This window comes from Festucalex cinctus, chromosome 13 (assembly GCF_051991245.1).
Source record: "Festucalex cinctus isolate MCC-2025b chromosome 13, RoL_Fcin_1.0, whole genome shotgun sequence".
Classification (NCBI taxonomy): domain Eukaryota; kingdom Metazoa; phylum Chordata; class Actinopteri; order Syngnathiformes; family Syngnathidae; genus Festucalex; species Festucalex cinctus.
This window is the reverse complement of record NC_135423.1, coordinates 13817108-13837287: the sequence shown is the minus strand read 5'-3', so window position 1 is coordinate 13837287 and position 20180 is coordinate 13817108. Positions and strand designations below refer to the sequence as shown.

At 39.0% G+C, this 20180-nt stretch overlaps 1 protein-coding gene and 1 long non-coding RNA gene across 6 annotated transcripts in view; both read left to right on the top strand.

Moving 5' to 3' along the window:
* The first annotated feature begins 2666 nt into the window (after positions 1–2666).
* Positions 2667–20180, top strand: part of fli1 (Fli-1 proto-oncogene, ETS transcription factor) — a 36555-nt gene continuing 19041 nt past the window's right edge. Inside the window, exons 1-4 of one of the 5 annotated variants that reach the window (XM_077541784.1) lie at positions 2667–2853; positions 4020–4092; positions 17867–18078; positions 19139–19293. In XM_077541784.1, coding sequence (XP_077397910.1) covers positions 4054–4092; positions 17867–18078; positions 19139–19293 — 406 coding nt within the window. In that variant the 5' untranslated portion in view covers positions 2667–2853; positions 4020–4053. Of the gene's footprint in view, positions 2854–2890; positions 3040–4019; positions 4093–8388; positions 8579–17866; positions 18079–19138; positions 19294–20180 lie in introns of those variants that run through there. The other 4 variants (XM_077541785.1, XM_077541783.1, XM_077541787.1 and 1 more) reach the window with 4 other exon arrangements.
* Positions 11226–12290, top strand: LOC144033852 (uncharacterized). Its single transcript, XR_013288106.1, has 2 exons — positions 11226–11774; positions 11973–12290. It is a non-coding gene; the product is annotated as an uncharacterized LOC144033852 (long non-coding RNA).

Below are 20180 nucleotides of genomic sequence, written 5' to 3'. Positions count from 1 at the left end.
TCATGGTCACTTCTTGAAAAGATTTCTATAATGACACCAAAAGTATTACGATCACGCGAATCAAGCTGTTCAAAGCGCATTGATCGATCATATGACGTCGACAAAGCGCAGCTCGCCTTTTTTTCCCCGACAGATTTGAGAGTCCTGCATTCATTGATAGCATCAAACCGCACTGTATTGACTAAAACATTTAAAAAAATAGGACTTGGGATTAGTGCTGTTCAATCCTGACCGTTTAACTTTTATCTATATACTGTGATCATGTGATGCCAACACATCATAGTAATTTGTAGTCACATTTTGGCTCAAAATCAGTCACAATTTTGTAACATAAGCCTGTCAAGCAGCAGAACTGATCTTTTGAGCCACACTTTGCGATTCTTGCTGTAAGAAGCATGGCAAGCATTGTTAAGAAAATCCAATATGATAAAATATTCAAATTTGAACAAACTGTCATTAAATTAAGAGTATTTATAACATACGACATCATACAGCATTTTCGCCATTTTGAAGGAATTTGTCGGTTTCCGTTCAAACGTGTTAGAAAACCTGTGATACAATATCCTGAGGAAGGCAACACAGCAGGATCATGAATGCCATTTTTCACTAAAACGGATGTTGGGATTTCCGCCCATTGTTTGACACTGGGAACAACATTATTGACGCTGTTGTTCCTAATCACTGCTACGACAAACAGCAAGTGATGAAAGCAAACCTTTATACCAGATGACCCCTCTCTTCTGGGGAAAAATACATGCAGTCAATTGAATCAAGTGTTGGTTTTTGCTTCAGCATATACGGACCCCCCCCCCCCCCACCCCCCAGCTAGATCGAGTCGAGCGAGCGAGAACGACTTATTGAATTTCAAAGACATCCTGTGCAGTTTTAGGCGCTCTGATAAAATCACACATGAACACACAGCCTCAGTACAACAAAAAGTCGCAAGTGAGACGCCTGTTTCCCGGCGATTGCCCGGCGTGAAATGGCGACCTTGACGGGCCAATAAAAAGGCCACGCATGGGTGAGCGTCCTCGCGTGGATTGCCACCAACACCCCTTTGGTGGGACTCGTTGCTTGGAAGATACGGCCAGTGCGAAGGAAATGAAGTTAGTGAGTTGAGTGGTTGGGGGTTACTAAATTTGGGGGTATGAGGAGGGTCGTATAAGCAGGAAAGGAGCAAGAAGAGGGCTGCTGATAAACTTGGGTCAATGTTGTTGGAATCCTGTAGGAAATGTCAACAAGGGGACAAATAGATACAAGAAACTCCATACGGATGCTCGATTGTTCATTTGCAGTCAACCAATCAGCTTTTAGTCTGATTGCAGTCCGTATTAAGCACAAAATCATCAGGCTTCTGCTAGAAAGTCTTAGATTTGGCTTTTTTTCCTCACACATAATTAGATCGGTGACTTGATTTAGGGCCCAGGGGTATTCAAAACTATTGGCCGGGGGCCATTTGTGAACCCCCATCTATTTTTAAGTGGCCCGCGGCATATATTAATAAAAATTACATGTGCTACTAAGAATTTTTTTTTTACTGTAGATCTTTTCTTAGATATTCAAAGATGCAAATTAACTATTTACAATTAAGTCATATTTTTCTTCATAACGCTATGGTGAATGAAGATAACACCAAAATCTAGTAAAATCCTAACGTATTTACCTTATACAAATCTGTTCTGGTAGCAGTTTTTCAACAATGAAAACAATCAGATGTAAACAATTTGCAATTGTTGGATTGACTAATTTTGATGTGCTTGATAAACTAAGTAAAAAAAAAAATCAGGAACAATTTTTGACACCTTGAAGTAAGCCATTATAATGACCTTTCTACTTGCTAACCTTCCTTATATGACACTCTTGGCACACTTAGTAGTTTTATCCAATTAAGAACTTGGTAGGAGACATTTGGGGGTGGCTAAGAGCATAAAAGTAAGCAACCATTTTAGATAGATTACACCTTCTTCTGCATTTTTGTGTCATTCATTAAATAGTCCACTTGGCAATATAAAATCTTCTGATAGTTACCGTGAATATACAGAGCATTACAAATGGGCTGGCTAAGGTTATCCTCAGAATAGGTTGAATAAAAAACAACAACAACAACAACAACAAACAAACAAACAAAACAAACAAAAAGTCAGGAACAGCCTCCTAAAACACCTGAGCTTTATTTAGGATTATAAAGACCCACTTTCAATGGCGGCAGATGTGCACTGACTCCCATATAACATGAATTTGAAGGTGATTAGTTCATTCTGAACACAGCCGCATGCTGTAATAGGTGTGCACATTATATTTTTTTTACTTCATGGCTTATTTGTTTGATTTTTTTTTCGCCTTCAATTGAGTTGTAGACTACAGGTTAGCTTTTACACAGTTGTCAGTTTGAAGGCAATGCAATCAAAAAAGGCAAACAAAAACATAAAAAGTGTGAACAATACCGCATCTTAGTTGAGCAAAATGATTTATTCATTTATTTATGTATTTATTAAACAAACGTAGCACATTCATGTAGCCTGAGTGTGTGCGTGCGTGCGCGCGCGCGTGTGTGTCCTCTTATTTCACGCTCGAGTGGCCTCGCGCTGCAGACAAGGGGAGGTTGAAGGTTTTTCTCTCGCTGCTCATTGGCCGCAGCTCTCTACTTTCTCATCTCGGGAACATTTCCATTCATACAAGCGCTGCTTCCACTCTGAGCAAAATAACTCGCAAAGAAAAAACAAACGGACAACTTCGCGTGGACAGGACTTAATTATTTCAAAAGTGCCTAAACGAGGTGGAGCAGCGGGAGGAGGAGGAGCGGACGTGACACCTCCTGCAGCGGCCGACGCCAATTAAACGCAATAACAACAGGTGAGTATAGACAAATTCTATGTTGGGAATGCTGCAGGGTGCACACCTTTTTTGAAACCAGGCATGCAACTTTCAGTTTATTTGTACTATAAATCTCGATCATTTTGCACCTCCGAGCCGTTTTGTGAAGGTGTGAAGCAACACGGAGTGCGACTTTGCTGGGACTCATGATGGATAACTGCAAAAGTAAGATGCTTAAAATGTAACACTAGAGGGGTCCCGGCCCACGGGGCTGTCTCGGAGGAAGGTTCACGCCGTTTTTCACCAGAGCTGCCCTGTCTAATTGGGTGCAGATGCCCGGCTCCATTGGGCTATTTTTTTTTTTTTTTTTTTTTTTTTTTTTGCCGCGCAGAAATTGGATGCATTTTGGGGTGGGGCCCTGGGAGGGGGGTTGGGGTTCTTTATGAGTGGGCCTAAAAAATGTATATAAAACAGAAGTTGGCAAACATGATCTTGCTGTACCTTGAAGGAACTATAATAATAATAATAATAATAATAATAATAATAATAATAATAATAATAATAATAATAATAACAATAAAGCCTCATATATGTTTGGTCAATGCATCATATCTGTCATCCATCCATTCACTTTCCTAACCGCTTATTGCTCACAATTTTTTTTTTTTTTTTTTTTTTTTTTTTTTTAGCTGTTCACAAGCGTGATTGGAGAAATTGGACTGTAAAAGGAGGGAAAGTGCAGTGCCATTAACTGATCACTCTACAAGCACCATAAATAAGTCCTGTTTTATTATTGTGGGAGCTCCATTATATAGTCTTTAATGGTACAAATTACCCCACTGCGTTTATAACTGTATTAATTACTTTTTGATTAAAGAGACCCAATCATAGTCTCCAACAACATCCATACATTATGATGCATGTCTTGCTAACTGATACAAAAAAAAAGCACCGTCCTCCAAGTGCCCTTTCACCCCCAGACTTTGTAAGCTGCACTTATTAAAGTGAAAAGTGTTTCAATATGTGGTAAGCTGCAGGCTCGGAGGGGGTGGGGGGGTGGATGCATGATGGGGCCCCGGGTCCTCTAACCTCCCTTCTCACTCACGAGCCACCACAAATAATTCATCCTTGTTGGTGACATTAGAAAAAGTGAACGAAATACTTGCACCGCGTAAATGAATTTTCTTTTCCTCCTTTATTATCAGGGCCCACTGTTGGACACACTGCAGCACCCTCGCCATGTTCCAAACTGTTCCTGACACGTCGTCTTACGTCAAGGTAAGACAGCACCGCCTCTTTTGTCAGGTGGGCAATTTTTTTTTTCGTTCTTTCCCCTATGAAATCACGTGCTCGAGAATAATAAACATTGATAAATTTACATTAATTGCTACATTATGTTATTTGTTTTCTCATTTAAATAGCCATTCACTAATTGCTGGAATTTATTTGAAGTATAAATTAATAAAGCAAACCTGTTGTTGATCCCTGCAAAAATAGTTTGTGATTTGGATCATATAGAATTATAAAACAATTGCATATGCACAAGTCTGCATCATCAAAATTGCACTGCAGTCAATTAAAGACAACAATAACGCATTCAACAAATAAAACGACAGACAAAGTATTTTTTTTCCCAAGCAAACTAATTTATTTGAATAGGGCCTCTTTTCATGCTACCAAGGTTAAAGAGGACTCTGAACAATTCCTGGTTTGTTTTTAAAGAAATGAAAAGATAGGAATGTTTGGTGAGAAAATATGTTTTCAGAATGAGCCCTTTTTTTCTTCTTGAATGACAGAAGATGGAAACTTTTTTTTTTTAAATAAACCTTAGATTCCTCATGGCGAATCTGTTTTATTTGTAAAAATGCGAACTGCATAAGCACATTGCATGACTGATACTCAATGCCAAGTTCGCATTTTTTTGCGTGCACACTCACAGTCGGATTTTGCTCAGAATGCGGCAGAACTATAAGACATCCGTGGCCCCCTCCCTCCCTCTTCTCCCCCTCCTCCTTCAAAAGACTCCACGGTCCAAGCATTTGGTTTTGTTTGGTTAAGGCCAGGCGAGACTGGAACTCTCCAATAAAAATAAATCTCAAATTAATTATGGCCTGGAGCGAGGGGGGCCAGACAGTTCGTGCTCATACGTGCTGCCGACGCCACTTTTTGGGGCCTTTGGAATTTCGACGCTGCATGGCTCGCAGGCTGGATGGACAAGATATGAGAGCGCGCATGCAGTCAAATGAATAGCAGTGTAGGCCTAAAGAGCCACAGAATGACGCATAAAGGAAGCGATGATGTTAAATGTAAAAACAAAGACGCAATTGATGTATTTTTGCTGGATGTGATTAATTTCCTTAAAAAAGACAATTGTTGAATGTATTTAATTTGTATTTGTTGCTTTTATTTTTCTAAGAACAAAATCCAATAGTGATGATGTTAACATACAAAGCTGGTTTTCTTTTATTTATTATGAAACCTGAACAAATAAGTTATTTATTTTGCTTTTTAAATTCCATTCATAATTTTTTACAATAAGCTGCTAAGATAAAAGAGTAATGTTAAACTACAAATGCAGAACAACAATAATGTAACATTTGTGTTCTTAATTGTTGTGTCATTGTTTTCATCAAAACAGTTTAAATGTTCAATAGCATTTATTCCAATACTGTATAAGTGTGCCTACTCAACTCTTGAGTATAGTCACAAATAGGCCTACCGATACCAAGTACCGATACCACTAATACTTTTGGTACAAAAAAATTCACCCCAAGAGAAAAAATAAATAAATAAACAATGATAGATATTTTTTTTAACAAAGACTTAAATATCCATATAGCATTTATCCTTAAAATTGGATGAAATAATGGCAATTTTCTAGTTTTCTCATTTTTAATATCTAGTTCCTCATCATAAAACATCATAAAACATCAAAAGAGGGTGGCCACCGATGGCATCAGCCACTGTCACGAGTACCGATACCTTGATATTAGACCTGGTATCTTCCTCGGTACTCCACCATCCCTTGTAATGTATTATTTCACTATTTTTACATGTTATCATTAACTATTTGTTTAATGAGATATATAAAAAATACATACATTAAATATGCTATATATTTTAAGTACCCAATTCCTTATTTTTTCTTTTTTTTCTTTGGGGGGGTAAATTAATGTAACAAATATTACAGCGGTATTTTTTTTTTATTTTTTATTTTTTTTTTAGATGTGGCATGAAGTCTTCATTTGTATGGGGATGTAGCTCAGTGGTAGAGCATATGCTTTGCATGTATGAGGTCCTGGGTTCAATCTCCACATGATCCTCAGTTTTGCATTTGTATTCTAGTCCTAATCGTGCATGCTTGGCATACAACAGGGATCATTTGGTCTCTCATCTTTTTAAATCATGATTTCAGTTCTGATTTATCAGCAGACTGCTTCAACTTGAAAAACCACCACTTGCATCTTTTTATTAATTGCAAGAGAACTTCTTTACATGGTGTCGGTGGTCCTGAGCAATAAAACAAAGTTGCGGACCGTGATCTTGTAAAGCAAGACTCCCATACAGCAGAGGGTCCATGTGACTATATGACCCCTCCCCAACTCTGACATACATGGCCCATACAGTGGAAGGCCGACTGCAGCACTGCGTGCAGAGGAAGAAACGTCTGCTGGCTGACTCCTTGCAGCGTCAAGCCAGATGTTCTGTGGTTGACTGAGTAAACCAGCTTGCATCTGTTTATTGGCCTTCCAAAATGTTTGTTACCACTGTATTCATTATGGTCTTGGGACAGGGCCCGGACCCCCTGTCACCCTAATAGGCTTCATGTTGACATCCAGAGGAAATCGGGTTTTGGTAAGATGTGATCTTGGTCTGCTTGGTTCCATCAGTGGTGACATCTAATACAACATACTGTAGCCTATTTAAAACTGATTTTCAATTTATAGCTATTATATTACATGCTTGGATAGTGTTTGTTTCATCAAATATGTCATTAACTTTCTTTATTGATTGGCCAGTCAGAAAAAATAAAAAAATAAAAACATTGCATGCTCTAAAATGGTCTTCTGTACCAAATGATGTATTTATGTGGTTGTAGTTTGCTTGCTGTATCTTACTGAGAGGTGTTTCTAATATTTTTACCACTCTCGTGAAGCTACTGTAAATAATCAAACCAATAATATAAGAAACAGCTAACTATGTGATGCAATTGACTGCAAGCCTGCATTAAGAAAAATCTGTTGACCTGACCTTTAATCTCTTTGTAAAGGCCAAAACTGCACCTTACTGCTCTTGAATTTGGACTCACTTCTATCTCATATATGCCTATATAAAGTCAGACTACATATGGATACTTTAAAAGAGGGACTTATATCAAACTGGTCAGTGAAGAGTTAAACAAGGTGTCTCCCTTAATTATACAAGTCTGAGCTGGCCCCAGGCAGGAGAAGCCTTGACCCTTAGCAGGATCCAGATGTGGCTGTCCCAAGGGTGGGGCCCTCAGCCCCGCCAGACCCCCAAGAGGGGAGCAGACAGGCCAGCCCTGCTGCCAGTGGCGCAGTCTCAACTTTGAGTTGCATGGCTGCAGAGAAATTCATCAACAAGTTGACAGTGAATTTAAGTATACTGCAGAAACATTTCAAAGAGAGCAGTGAATGAGGGGTGAGAACCTCTATGGCATTGGGTCATTTGATCCGGTTCACCATGATCTGGAAAGTAAAAACTATACGTCTTAGTCTGAATGGTCCCCATTTCGAAAACAGGCTAGTAGTTTTTGAATTACAAACTAAAACGTGCAATTTGTGAAATGCTTTAATCTTAAAGAACATGGGGAAAATTCACAATTAGGATTCCACAAAGGACATTTATTTATGTTTTTAATTCTTTATCACAAAGAGGGCAGTTTAGAATAGAAAGGGGTGGGGGTAGGGGGGCTTGATTTGAAAAGATATTTTAAAACAAAACACAAATGATGACGGTTGTAGGCACATTTCCTGTAGTGCCACACATGTGTCAAGCAGATTATTATTTATTTTTTTTAATGCTGATGTGATTTACGTCTTCCCTGGAAAGTCTTCACCTTGACGTGTAGCTTGTAAGGAAAAGAAATATTACAACAAGCATATTGATTTGTCATCTTTGAGTGATTTAAAGCCCAGTCACCTCTTTATCGTGCTCACATTTTTCTTTAAAAAACAGATCCACTGGGCTAACATTATTTTTATGTTCAAAGTAAATAGGCTATATGTCCAACTATACTGAGGTTGGACATTTTCTATTAATATCAATCGTATCACGCCCCCACCACCACCGACGATTTGTGTCATTTTTGGAATGAGAAAAAAAATCACGCAAAATTGTTCCACAGCAGGCCACCATCCTGTAAATATTCCCCAGCTAAGGAAAAAAAAAGAAAAAAACATAACATAACAACGGAGTGAACATTCAATTGTTTTGCCTGCTTATCTCCTCGGGACAGTATCCTGCTTTTTTTTTTTTTTTTTTTTTTTCGAAGGCAGGGCTTTTGGGTGACACACAGCTTCCTTCTCTCAACCTTCCTTCGCAACAACAGCAGCAGCAAGCGAGCAAGCAAGCGGCGGCGGTGACTTCACTTCCCAAATTTAGGAGGAAAGGGGGGGAAAAAACGCGTCTTTCCCTGCGCCGCACATACCGGGACTGTGCTGGAATTAATTTAGGAGCGTGTCATGTTTGGGATACTGTCGGAGTCCGCTGAAAGTTGCGCAAAATGGACGGAACTATTAAGGTAAGGGTGGAGAGTGGGCTTGTAGGAGATTGTGGGGACCGCTTTTTTTCTCCCAAAGTTGCGCCTCCTTTTTTTTTGTGTGTGTGCGTTAGTTGGGACCTCTACTGAGGACATTTTCCTCTCGCGGTTCCTATCAAACCATCCCCCTTCGTCTTCTTTTTTTTTTTTTTTTTTTTTTTTAAATCATAATTCCCAAGCGCTTACAATGTGCGTCGACGCTTGACTCGCACGTTGGATTTCTGAAGAGCGAGCGCGCAAATTACGCACATCTGGAGGCGGCATTATTTTATCCTGCAACACACTTTTGTCCGAAAGTTTTTTTTTTTTTCATGTAGGTAAAGTATATCGCCTGTATGCCTCTCTTAAACTTTATCGAAGCGTGTTCTGAGAAGTGTGACTGGCAAGGCAGTGAGTGGATTGTACACGCCGGGAGACTGCGCAACGATGACTCCGGTGACGCGTCCAAACTGAGCCTGTCATTGGCGGCAGTAATGTGATGGTTCGGTGATCTCGAAGTACTCGCAGTTTATTATGAGCGTAGCGACTTTTCTTTTTGGAGAAGTATGTACGTTGTTTAAGGAAAGCTGTTATTTGGCAACGTGCAACTTGCAACACTTTCAAACCACACTTCACAAAGTGTCCTCTTTGTCAGTTACACAAGTAGGCTACCCTTGTGGCGTGTTTAGTTATAGTTGATTATAACGGAAAAAGTTATTGAAATGTGTTAGTTTAATTACTTGCATGCTGTTAAAATAAAAGGTAAAGGCGCTACAATTGAAAGCTCATGACTAAATATTGTTTTTATACAGCCTAAAAGTAAAACATATTAAGGCACCCTTGTCGGAAAGTAGAATATTTGGTGCAATTGGTAGTCATCAGGGGTGCTGTGCTGAATTAACATTGGCTACTGCCCCCCTCCTCCTCTTCCCTTCTAGACAGTCACATTCCAGATGGCTGCGGATGCTTCCAGATGTTTGAATGGCAAGTCCCTCTCTTGGCTCACTTCCTAACAAGTGTCAGCTCCCAAAAATGCACCCAAATCAAGCTCATCTCTCTCAAAAGTGCTGTTGTGTGTTTGGGGATGTTAAGTATAGCCGCTTTGTGGCAGCTGGGTGTGGTGTATGTGTGTGTTGGCGCACGCTGGTGGCACCAAAAAAAAAAAAAAAAAAAGGCCGTGCGTTGTGTGATTATTTTGTCATTTGGATGGTGGGTGGAGGACCATTGAGATGTTTTTCGCAAAAAAAAAAAAAAAAGCTAAGAATGAAGAATGGAGTCGTAATTGAAGCGTGGGTGTGAATGGCTGGCCCGACTTGTGCGCTCTTAAAGAAAGAACACGCTCTCGAGCCATGAGAGCTTCCTGTTCTACACAATCTTTTCCTGACAGGTTTCCTTTTCCTACTTGAACAAAAGACGGGAATGGAGCCCCTTCCTCCTTGTGCGCTCCACCGCCCTCCTGCATGGTGGACGATGCTGTGTTGTGTGTGCAGGATTACATGTGGAGAATGTGTTGTGATGCATTGAGACGGCTGATGTAAACAAAAGCAAGGCGGTGGCTCTATTGGCAGGTGTTTGACTCAAGAGAAGCATTGTGTGTGTCCTTAACGGGTTCTCTACGTTTTTACGAAAGCAAAACAAAACACTGCCATGTAGAAATATTTCAACTATGTGAGGGTGTAAATAAAGCAGGTGTTTCAAACAAATTTTTGTTGCGGGCCACTTCATACTTTCGGTTTCCATCTGTGGGCTCTTAGGACTAATATACTCACTTCATATTGCATGAACAACAAACTGATGAATAACGAGTTTTAAAATCAAAGGTCAGTATATGTACACTGTAAATATTTACCAGCATTTCACAATAATTAACAGTAATATTTTACAGTAATTTGTTGTAATTAACTTCTCCTGTAATATCACAATAAACACCTGTATAAACTTCATCATCCTTTAAGTTTACAGCATTTAACTGTGATTTTACAGTAAAATCCCGTAATAAAAGAAACCTGTTATATCACAGCAAAGGTCTGTACTATCACAGCAACACAGTAACAAATGCAAGTATTTCACAGTATTTAACAGTAATATTACAGTAAGTCACATGACGTGATTGACGGTACTCGGCAATGACTTAAACTAGCTCTAGGACCCAGGAGCTCCACCTGAAGACACGTGACGTCTTTGGCACTCTACAGGAAGTGGACTCAAGAAATATGCCACAAAAAAAAGAGCGCGAACAAAAGAAGCTGGAGTGAAAGAAAAAAAGCAGCCAGTCTTAATTTATCTTCTGGTTGAGTGGAGAAGGTAAGCTGCATACATAATGTCTGTTTGTAGTACACACGTTATTCGAAGTGATATTTACTTTCAAATGAACGTTTATTGCATGAGACAGTTCATATTTTGTTCGCAAGAGCCCGAAACTGTCGAACGTTCTGTCACAGCATTTTCTATCTGTATTTCCAGCTATCTGGTAGCTAGCTTATTTACCTGCGTGGTGTTTCATTGTGTAGAAATAATTGTGTAAAAAATTCTTTCTCCTCAAAGCTACTACTCATGCCCATCTCCTCGTTTTTTGGGGGGGGGAAACTACACACAAAATGTGTCAGAAAAAGCAGTTCCACACAATTAATTAATTAAAAATTACACAGATGGTTGAAAATTAGGAATAACACACCGACATAGCTGTTTGACAAAGCATCATACGTTATAATAATTTGTGTTAACCTTTTTTCCAATTGTGTCTAATAGTGTTATTTTAATTTGGCATTAGGACCAGATCAGGACTATTTATTTATTTATTTATTTATTTATTTTAAACAAACGAGTAAATATGTACAGAATATTCTTTTTTTTTTTTATAATATGCTCATGATCATAATCTGAATTCAAATTGAAATTTGTATTGTTGGTTTCCTTTGTGTAATTTCTGTTTTTCATCTGATAGTTGAAAATCATCTAGGGTAATTACAACTTTATATCTGAAGCATGTCTCAAAGTGCTCATAACACATGATGTGGTATCTGCTCATTTCAGGTGAGATGATGAAGCCCTCTGGGTGGTTTCTGTCCATCGAGGGACTCATTGTAATGGGCCCAAACCCTCTGTTTTTACATGCAATAGCTGCTTTGTTTAGCAGCTATTACGTGTTCAACTTGGAGTATCCTGCTCCTGCATCGTCAACTCTGGAGTTCATTCAGAGGTATTGTATAAAGATCACATTTAATCTTGTAATTCACATTATAGTATAGGCTTCCAACTCAATGACTGTCTTGAGGTCTAAAATTCTGACATAGAAGGTACCTGAGGCTAGCTTGGTGAGATGGATAAATGAGATGATAAATGTTGTCTGCAATAAGCAATTCTATTTAAAACTGAAACTATCTTTGCTTCTTAACAGGTGCTTCTTGGGCATCAACCCAGAAAGAGGCTCAAAGAGCCAGAAACGTAAAGCGATGAACCCTCAAGTGAGCACGCTGCTAAGAAGGCTCATCGACTTTGAGTGGGCGTCATGTTTTTTTTTCCATGTTCTTGTTCACACTGTTACCTGTTTTTATCTGTTATTTGTATTCATATTGTGTTTTATTGTATTTCTATAGCGTGGTTGTATTTATGAAGTTGACTATAAAGTTGAAATTGAATGTTGAACAAAGGACATATAGATATATTGACCGTGTAGGATATATTGACTGACAATAAATATGCTTGCTAACAGTGAGTATACCTCAGAGTTGTCTGTTTAGAAATAGTTTATTTCAGTTGTAAAATAATTGTAAATTCACAGTAAATTGGAACTTCATCTGCATTACTTTCACAGTAAATTCCTGTAAACTTGTGCATTACTTTTACAGTACCCACTGTAAAAGTACAGGGCCTTGTTGTAATGATGTACAGCAAAATATTGTAATTCCCCAGCAATGTACTGTAAAATCACAGTAGTTGCTTTGCCACTGAAGCTGTGAAGTTACAGTATATAGTTGTGCTTTTACAGCAATGCATTGTAATATCACAGTTGTGAAATTACAGTAAATTGTTGTAAGTAAATTCACAATAAATTGCTGTAATCCTTACTGTGAAAGTAATGCAAAACTTATCCAATAATTTACTGTAAATTCACAGTAAAAAAATTTACAGTGTAACAAAAATGCTTGCAATATCTCAAGGTTTGTAAACATGAAGTCGAAATGATGTGGCGGGTCACAGCTTGCCCACAGGCCTTGAGTTTGACACCTGCGGGGTAAAGGATTATTAGTTCCTCAAGTATTTAACCTAATTTTGGCTGTTTTTTTATATATTTTTTTATCTTTCTTACAGTTACAATGGGTGGTGATGGCAATGAGGGAAAATGTGATTGTCATAGAACCAAACATGGAACTTGACATGTAGGACACCAGTACACGAATGTCTCTATTCCGACAAGAGTAACATTAAGTTGTTAATAATTACAAAAGTTTCAAAAGTGTGTCCTAAATTGACCAGTTTTTGGGAAGAAGGCAACTTCAAAAGATTGCAAGACCTGAAATTACAGTCACGTACTGTCATGAGTTATGTCAGAAGAGTACCATAACTAGTGTCACAAAAAGATACCTTCATGCACTCCAATAAAAATTCTTCATCACCCATCTTGATATCATCCACGTCTTTAAAAGAGGTTCCCTTAAAGAACCCCTTGAACTTGAGAATGATGTAATAATTAAACAGAGACAGGACAGGTGTGTAGGGAGGTTGCTCCAGCACAGGGAAGTTCTCAGCCAGGAACTGTCAGATGCTCAGGGGATTGTGAGATGTCTTGCCATAACGCTTGCCTTTTCTTGCACACTGAACAAAAGAAATGCAACAGAATCTTTTTGCAAACATGTTGATCATATGGCCCACAAGGAGGAAAACTTGTAGTTGTGATATCAACTGTATCTTTTGTCACAAACTTTGACACATCTTGTATGATAACCATAGAATAGTGGTTCTTGACCTTGTTGTAGGTAGTCAACCCCACCAGTTTCCTATACGCATTCACCGAACGAGCCCTTCTTTATTGATTTTTTTTTTATTTTTATTTTTTAAATTCAAGATGTAGGTACAGGGTTTACTGGTGAACAAAATGAACAGGGAGAGTACAGCCTGTAGCTTTTCCATCGGATCTGGCTCTCTTCACCTTGAATTAAGAAAGTGTTGTGTTCTTGTATTCTCGAAGTATTCCTTTGGATTTGTCTGATAGCTGGACTAGAATTGCTCGAAATGACATTGCAAATCATGCAGCTAGACGCTGACTCCCATCACTCAACTCTATATTCATAAAGCACTTTAAAACAACCGCCACTGTTTTCTTAAGGTGGAACTTGGGGGCAGCAGTGAAAACAGCAGAGGCCCCAGAATCGAACCCTGTGGAACACCAAACGTGACGTTATACAGTACATGTGAATTCATATTGTACATATTCTCCCAACCACTTTTTTTTTTTTTTTTTGCTCGACATGGTTAGTTTGAGGGGACTGCAATAAGAAGAATTCACGCGACGTACCATCGCAACAGCCACAATTTGACTACTGAGCGCACCAAATTCCCTGAAGCACAAATAGGCCACGCAATGAAGCGTAATCACCTGCATGGCCAAGTGGGGCGTGTCTTGACCTCCGCCGAATCCGTGAGACTCGACACACCGAACCCCCGGGATTCGAGCAAATCCAGGTTTTAAGTACCGCTGCAATAGAACCAATAATGGAGCTTTGACATAAAACAAGGATAAGCGAATTATCCTTTTCTGTCCAGTACAATATTTCTAAAGCGACAATTGAAATTGTGAGTGCGTCCTTACAGAAACGTTCACTGAAAGCCTCTTAACTCATAAATTTCGGATTTCTAAAGTTGCCCAAAACTTAATTTGGAAATAACAAAATTCCCTTCAAATCAGAGGTTGACTGCCATCAACATATTTTTTGTCATTTGTACAACATTATGCTGCTTGGAAAGATACTTTAAATTTCAAACAGCACATTCAAACAACTGAAGAGCCCTTGAACAATACACATAGATTTTGCAAGAGTACATTTATGGACATAGTTTATGTTGTTGGTGCTGGAAAAGATCATTTTGAGTTGAATAAGTAAGCTTATGGGCTACATTAGTGTTGATTATACCTTTGAGGTCAGGAATTGTCTATATAGACTGCACCACTTTTCCTATGTGTCACTTATTTTTGGGTGTACATATGGTGTTTGACTGGCATATTCTTGCAACGGATCTGTACTTGAAGATGAAATTGAATGTGAACGCATTTTAAGACAAAACCCAGCTAAAGCCTGACGGGTTCATTTGCGTTCCTTACTGATAGGAAAGAGAAAACACTGCAGATTTCTTCTCAGCAGAGAGGGGCCCGCTCCTATTTTTAAACGCCCTTCCCTAAAATCTTGATGGGCACACGCCACTTGCCAATCATGGTTTCCACTTGACAGGCTGATATGTCACTCAGAATGTAACTCGTAACAGTCAGAAAAGTCGCGTGCAGCCTTATCGGGCCGAAGCGAGACGTTCCCCCGCTTCTTGGCGCTTTATCGGCAGCACACTAGCTGCTGTGTGCTGCTTAGATAGCAAGTAATACTGCCAGGTTCAGACTATATGACGGATCAACAGATTAAATCCCTGGAAAATCTAATTCTGGGAGGGAGGTTAAACGTTCTAGAGCGCCTTCATACGATCACTTAATTTACCTGAGGGTGGGCATTTGATACCATATTCCCCTTTCAAATGTGCCTTTTCTCCTGACTTCTTGTACAGAACTAAGAGTAATGACAGAGATGTTTGTTTAGCACAAGTTGAGTAGACATTTCGTAAATGTGTTTGCCATCTTCAATATGGTGGGCAATCTTTGTGCTTGAGGATCTTTAGGCTAGCAAAGATGTTGGAAATATTGATAAGTCTTGTCATCTCCCACCCCACCCCGGCAAACATATGCGGCATTTTGGAATGATATAAATTCCGTCCTTTGAGGATTAGACACGTCTCTGTCTAAATCGTGCCATCAGATCCTATCAGATCCAGATGTGTTTCAATCCCCAGTCAAAAGCAGAGACACATGATGAGAATGTCTAATATTCAGACTTATTTATCTCCGGACTTTTGGCTGATTTGGAATGATGACGGCTGGAAGGGCAATGGCTCACCAAAAATGATTGTCACGGAGCATTTTTAACTAACTCCACCTATGACACGTCTGGAATGTTGACATTTTATGCGTGTAAAAGAGTCGAACAAATCCAACAATTTCAAGGCATTTAAAGAGGAGCCTGCTGAAACGAGAGTTGCTTTTGTTTTCTTTAATAAACTTACATTGCTTACATTGCTGAGCCACAGCAGTTAGGTCAGTGTTGCGGTGACCCCTCCCCCCTGTGCTTCTGTTGAGTCTTCAGACAGAAGACAAACAATAAATATCCATGGATGAAGCAATCTTTTGCCGTTCAAATTGTTGCAGAGAACTGTATTCATGTAAGCAAATCGACATTTGTTTGCACCCTAACTGCGCTGTGAGCATGATTGAAGTCATCTAATGTCAACAGGAAGCAACAGTAGCTACAGGGGGCTGTTTAGCCAAACTACTTAGGATGCCAGACTTTGATATGCCCATAACTGCATGTAATTAGTGTTGACAAAAAAAAAAAAGGTCCCCAAGAGAGCAAATATTTGACATCACAAGTTTCTGTGTAGTTTAAAAAGTCGATTCCGATGTTCTCTTTGTACCAATTCTTATCGCTGTCATCACCTGACAACGTCCTCCCATTCTTAAAGGAGGAGTTCAACATTTGGGGTACTCTATTTGCACTCTTGGCCCGGAGAGTGTTGAGAAGATTGATGTCATTCTCATGTGTTGACAGGAAATGTTGGAGGTGAACATCTGCCAGCCAGCCTCTAAAGCTGACTGACTTCCTTACTATAGCTTGTTTTTGTGTATACATTTGCACAATGATAGTTGAATGTTGAGCATTCTTAACCGTTCCAAATTTAGCCCAGCACTACCCTTGCCACAAATTCCAAATTCGCAATACACATCTATTTAGAGCATATACATCCAAAAGCATTTACAACTAGCCACTCAGTCGTGCCACTTACTTTCACAAAAAGTGAAAGTGCTTGTCCATCTGTTCGTTATAAGGCTACTTCCTGGTTCATCAGGTAACAACAAGACGGACAATCCCATCACAAATGTGAGGGGGTGGAAGGTTCCTTTGACACCGCTTGTGAATCAAATAGTAAAATGCATTCCTGTATCCTGTTTGTGGGTCCTTAATTTAATGAGATCTTCACAAATTAATGGGATAAATATGACACGTAATCCTTATATCCTCAGTTCCAACGTCAGAAAAAATACCAGAGACACAACAATAACATTGTATAACCTTACTAATTCAATTTTACTTAATGGAAAAAGGAATGAGTGGAGCCACCACAGTCATGTGGGGTAAGGAATGACTAAAAATATTACATAAATGTCACAACAAAGCTGTAAAATAAAAAGTGAAAAATATTCAGCCAACACCATTCACTGCTATTTATTACGTGAATGAAAGGTCGTGAAGTGGCCTGAAAATGGTCTTTAAAAGTCACTCATTGGAAATGAGTTCTGTATTTTAATTTTTTAGATAATTCCAACAAGTTATGGGTGAGTACTGAAACTAGGTATTGGTATCGGGCCGATACCAGGTCATAGTTCAAAATATCATATTTGCGACAACAACTGATACATGGCCATTTTACGAAATTAGTTATTAAAAGAACAGAAAATTGCCATTAGTTTGATGCAATTTTAAGGGAAAATACTGTATTGGGGGGGAAAAAATGTCTTTTTTTTATTGTCTGTATATTTTTTGGGGGGAGAGGGGATTTATTTATTAAAAGAACTAGTGATTTCTATACATGGTATTGGTATTGATGACTACTCAAGAGTTGAGTACTGTATACTGGCATTGGTCTCTGTATAAGTGGTATTGAACATCCCTAATTCCTACTATTTAATTTGGTACCATGTCAAAATGACATGACTGATGTGAATATCATCACTAAAACACCAAAGTGAGCTAGCGGGCCGGACATTTGAGCTTTTTACTGTAAATGCATCATGTTATTCATGGTGTGAGTATGAAAGCCACTTTTATGGACAGAGCTTTGCCAACTTTTCCCATTGCTTCAAATCCTAAATCATTTCATACAATACTCATCATTAGCCCTTGAAAAACATGCTGCCGAATTAGCATTACGATTTAAGGCCTGCTTGAGCTGCCTCATGATTGTTGCTTCTCTTTACAGGAGGCGCTATCAGTGGTGAGTGAAGACCAGTCCTTATTTGAGCCTCCGTACGCCGCCGCTGCCCCGCTCCCCAAGACAGACATGACTGCATCTGGCGCGCAGGACTACGGCCAGACTCACAAAATCAACCCATTACCCCCACAGCAGGAGTGGATCAACCAGCCAGTGCGGGTCAATGTCAAGCGAGAATATGAGCATATGAACGGATCGCGGTAAGAAATCCAACTACGTGCATTCAATATCATTTTTTTAAAGATTTGAACGTTTTTGTTTTTGTATTGCATTGTGTGGAGTTTTTAGTCATGCTAAAGCTAAGTACTGTTACCACCAGGTGGCATCTATTTAGGGTGTGGTGCCAAATGTTTTCCTGACATTTATTGAGACTAAATACATATTTTACCTTTAATCTCAGGGTGCAGCACCAAACCAAAAATCTCAAAAAGTAGAGTAAAATGAAAACAAGACTGATGATCAATTAGCTTACTCTTACGCTTTTCTTATGGCAACAAATAGATACATATATTAATTGTTCTTCTTTTTCCATCTTGTGAATGAGCATTTAATTGCTCAGCCTGTCAATATATGTGACCGGCATAACTAGATGGGCATTAAATACATAATTTTGGTAAATATAAATGGAAAAAAGGGAAATTGGACAATTTCTCACAACGTACCTGATGTTCAGCAATAGTAATAGTGTGACACGGACTAAAGGCTTCAAACATACTTGCCCAACAAAAATGATTCAGATTTTAAAATTGGCAATGCTCATAGTGATACATTGAACTTATCCAACAAACATTGCAGAAATGCAATGGTCAAATGTTGAGAATTTAGTCATCATTTTGTATTTACTGTTGTTGTTTTTTCAAAGTACCCAAAAGCATGCAAGATTACAGCATTTAACTAAACCTGTCCTACAAAAGTACTAATCCATCAGAATAGCAAAAAAAAAAAAAAAAAAAAAAAAAGTGTCGTGCAATATTTACAAGCTTCAAGATTTTCCACCAGCAACTGGAGCAAACAAAATCCTGATGACTCAAACACATGGTGGACACTGAAAATGTGAGATTTAACCGTCTCTATTTTTTCATAATAAATCCTTAAATTGCTATTTGTATTGAACATTAACACCAGATAACTACTATTTAGAAACCTGACAAACTCCCTTGAGAACAGCCTTGTTTTAACTCATGCTGCCTTTCGCTTTAGCCAACAACCATTTGGCAAGACGTCATAATATTTTTTTGCAATATACTTGTGTGTGCTCAGCAGGGAGTCTCCAGTGGACTGCAGCGTGGGCAAATGTAATAAACTGGTGGGGGGTAACGAGACGTCTCAGATGAACTATGGAAACTACATGGATGAGAAAACCGCCCCTCCCCCCAACATGACCACCAATGAACGGAGAGTCATTGTACCAGCTGGTAAGTCATCGAATCAAACAACTACTGTATGAACCTGCGTAAATGTATCCATTTCTTATACGAGTGAGAGCAATGACTTATTTTCTTAATATTTTCTTCTTTAGTCCTTCTGTTTTGACACAGCTTTGCCAACACAGGCCTATTTTCATTTAGCTGGGTGCCAGCGTTTCATCTCTCCCACGAGAGTGTGGCCAAGTGTGTGCAAGTCGAAATATCTCCTGATGTCTGCCAGAGCTATATTTCTTTAACAGCTATGGTTTCACCAAGTTAATCATTAAATATGTGAAATGGCACAATTCGTGTAGCTACAAGTGCAGTTTCAGCACTGTAACGTCGATGAAATGTCACATTGCCAGAATTATTCATTCAAGCCACAAAGACGGGGAGGGGTTCAATTTTTCCGAAAGCATTCGCAGCAAACTGACATCGTGGTGATCTTTTAAATTAAAGCAGACAGATACTAGTTTAACCACCTACAGTACACGGAGGCTGCACCTTGACGGCTATCAGTCTGGGATCCAGATTGCCGAAGCAGTATATCCAACAGACATTACGCTTTGTTGAGTAAGTCTCTCCAGATGTAACTATATGTAAGAAATGTTGAACAATGACAGGAAGGGATTTGAAAATGAAGACTCCCCCGTGAAAGTCGATTTTACCTGAAACATTATCCTGCTCTGATGACTCCTCCTGTGGTTTTAGGAGGACAAAGAATTATTTATATCTAATAACTGAGCCACGTCCGCCACTGATAAATCATTCGGGTTTCAACTTGTTCATTTTTTCCTATTCCTTTATGCCACGAGATGTTAGCTGCTCAGCTCCCTCACTTCTAGTCCAGATGCAAGTTCAAGTAGTATGTACAGGCAATAAATGACTACTTGTGT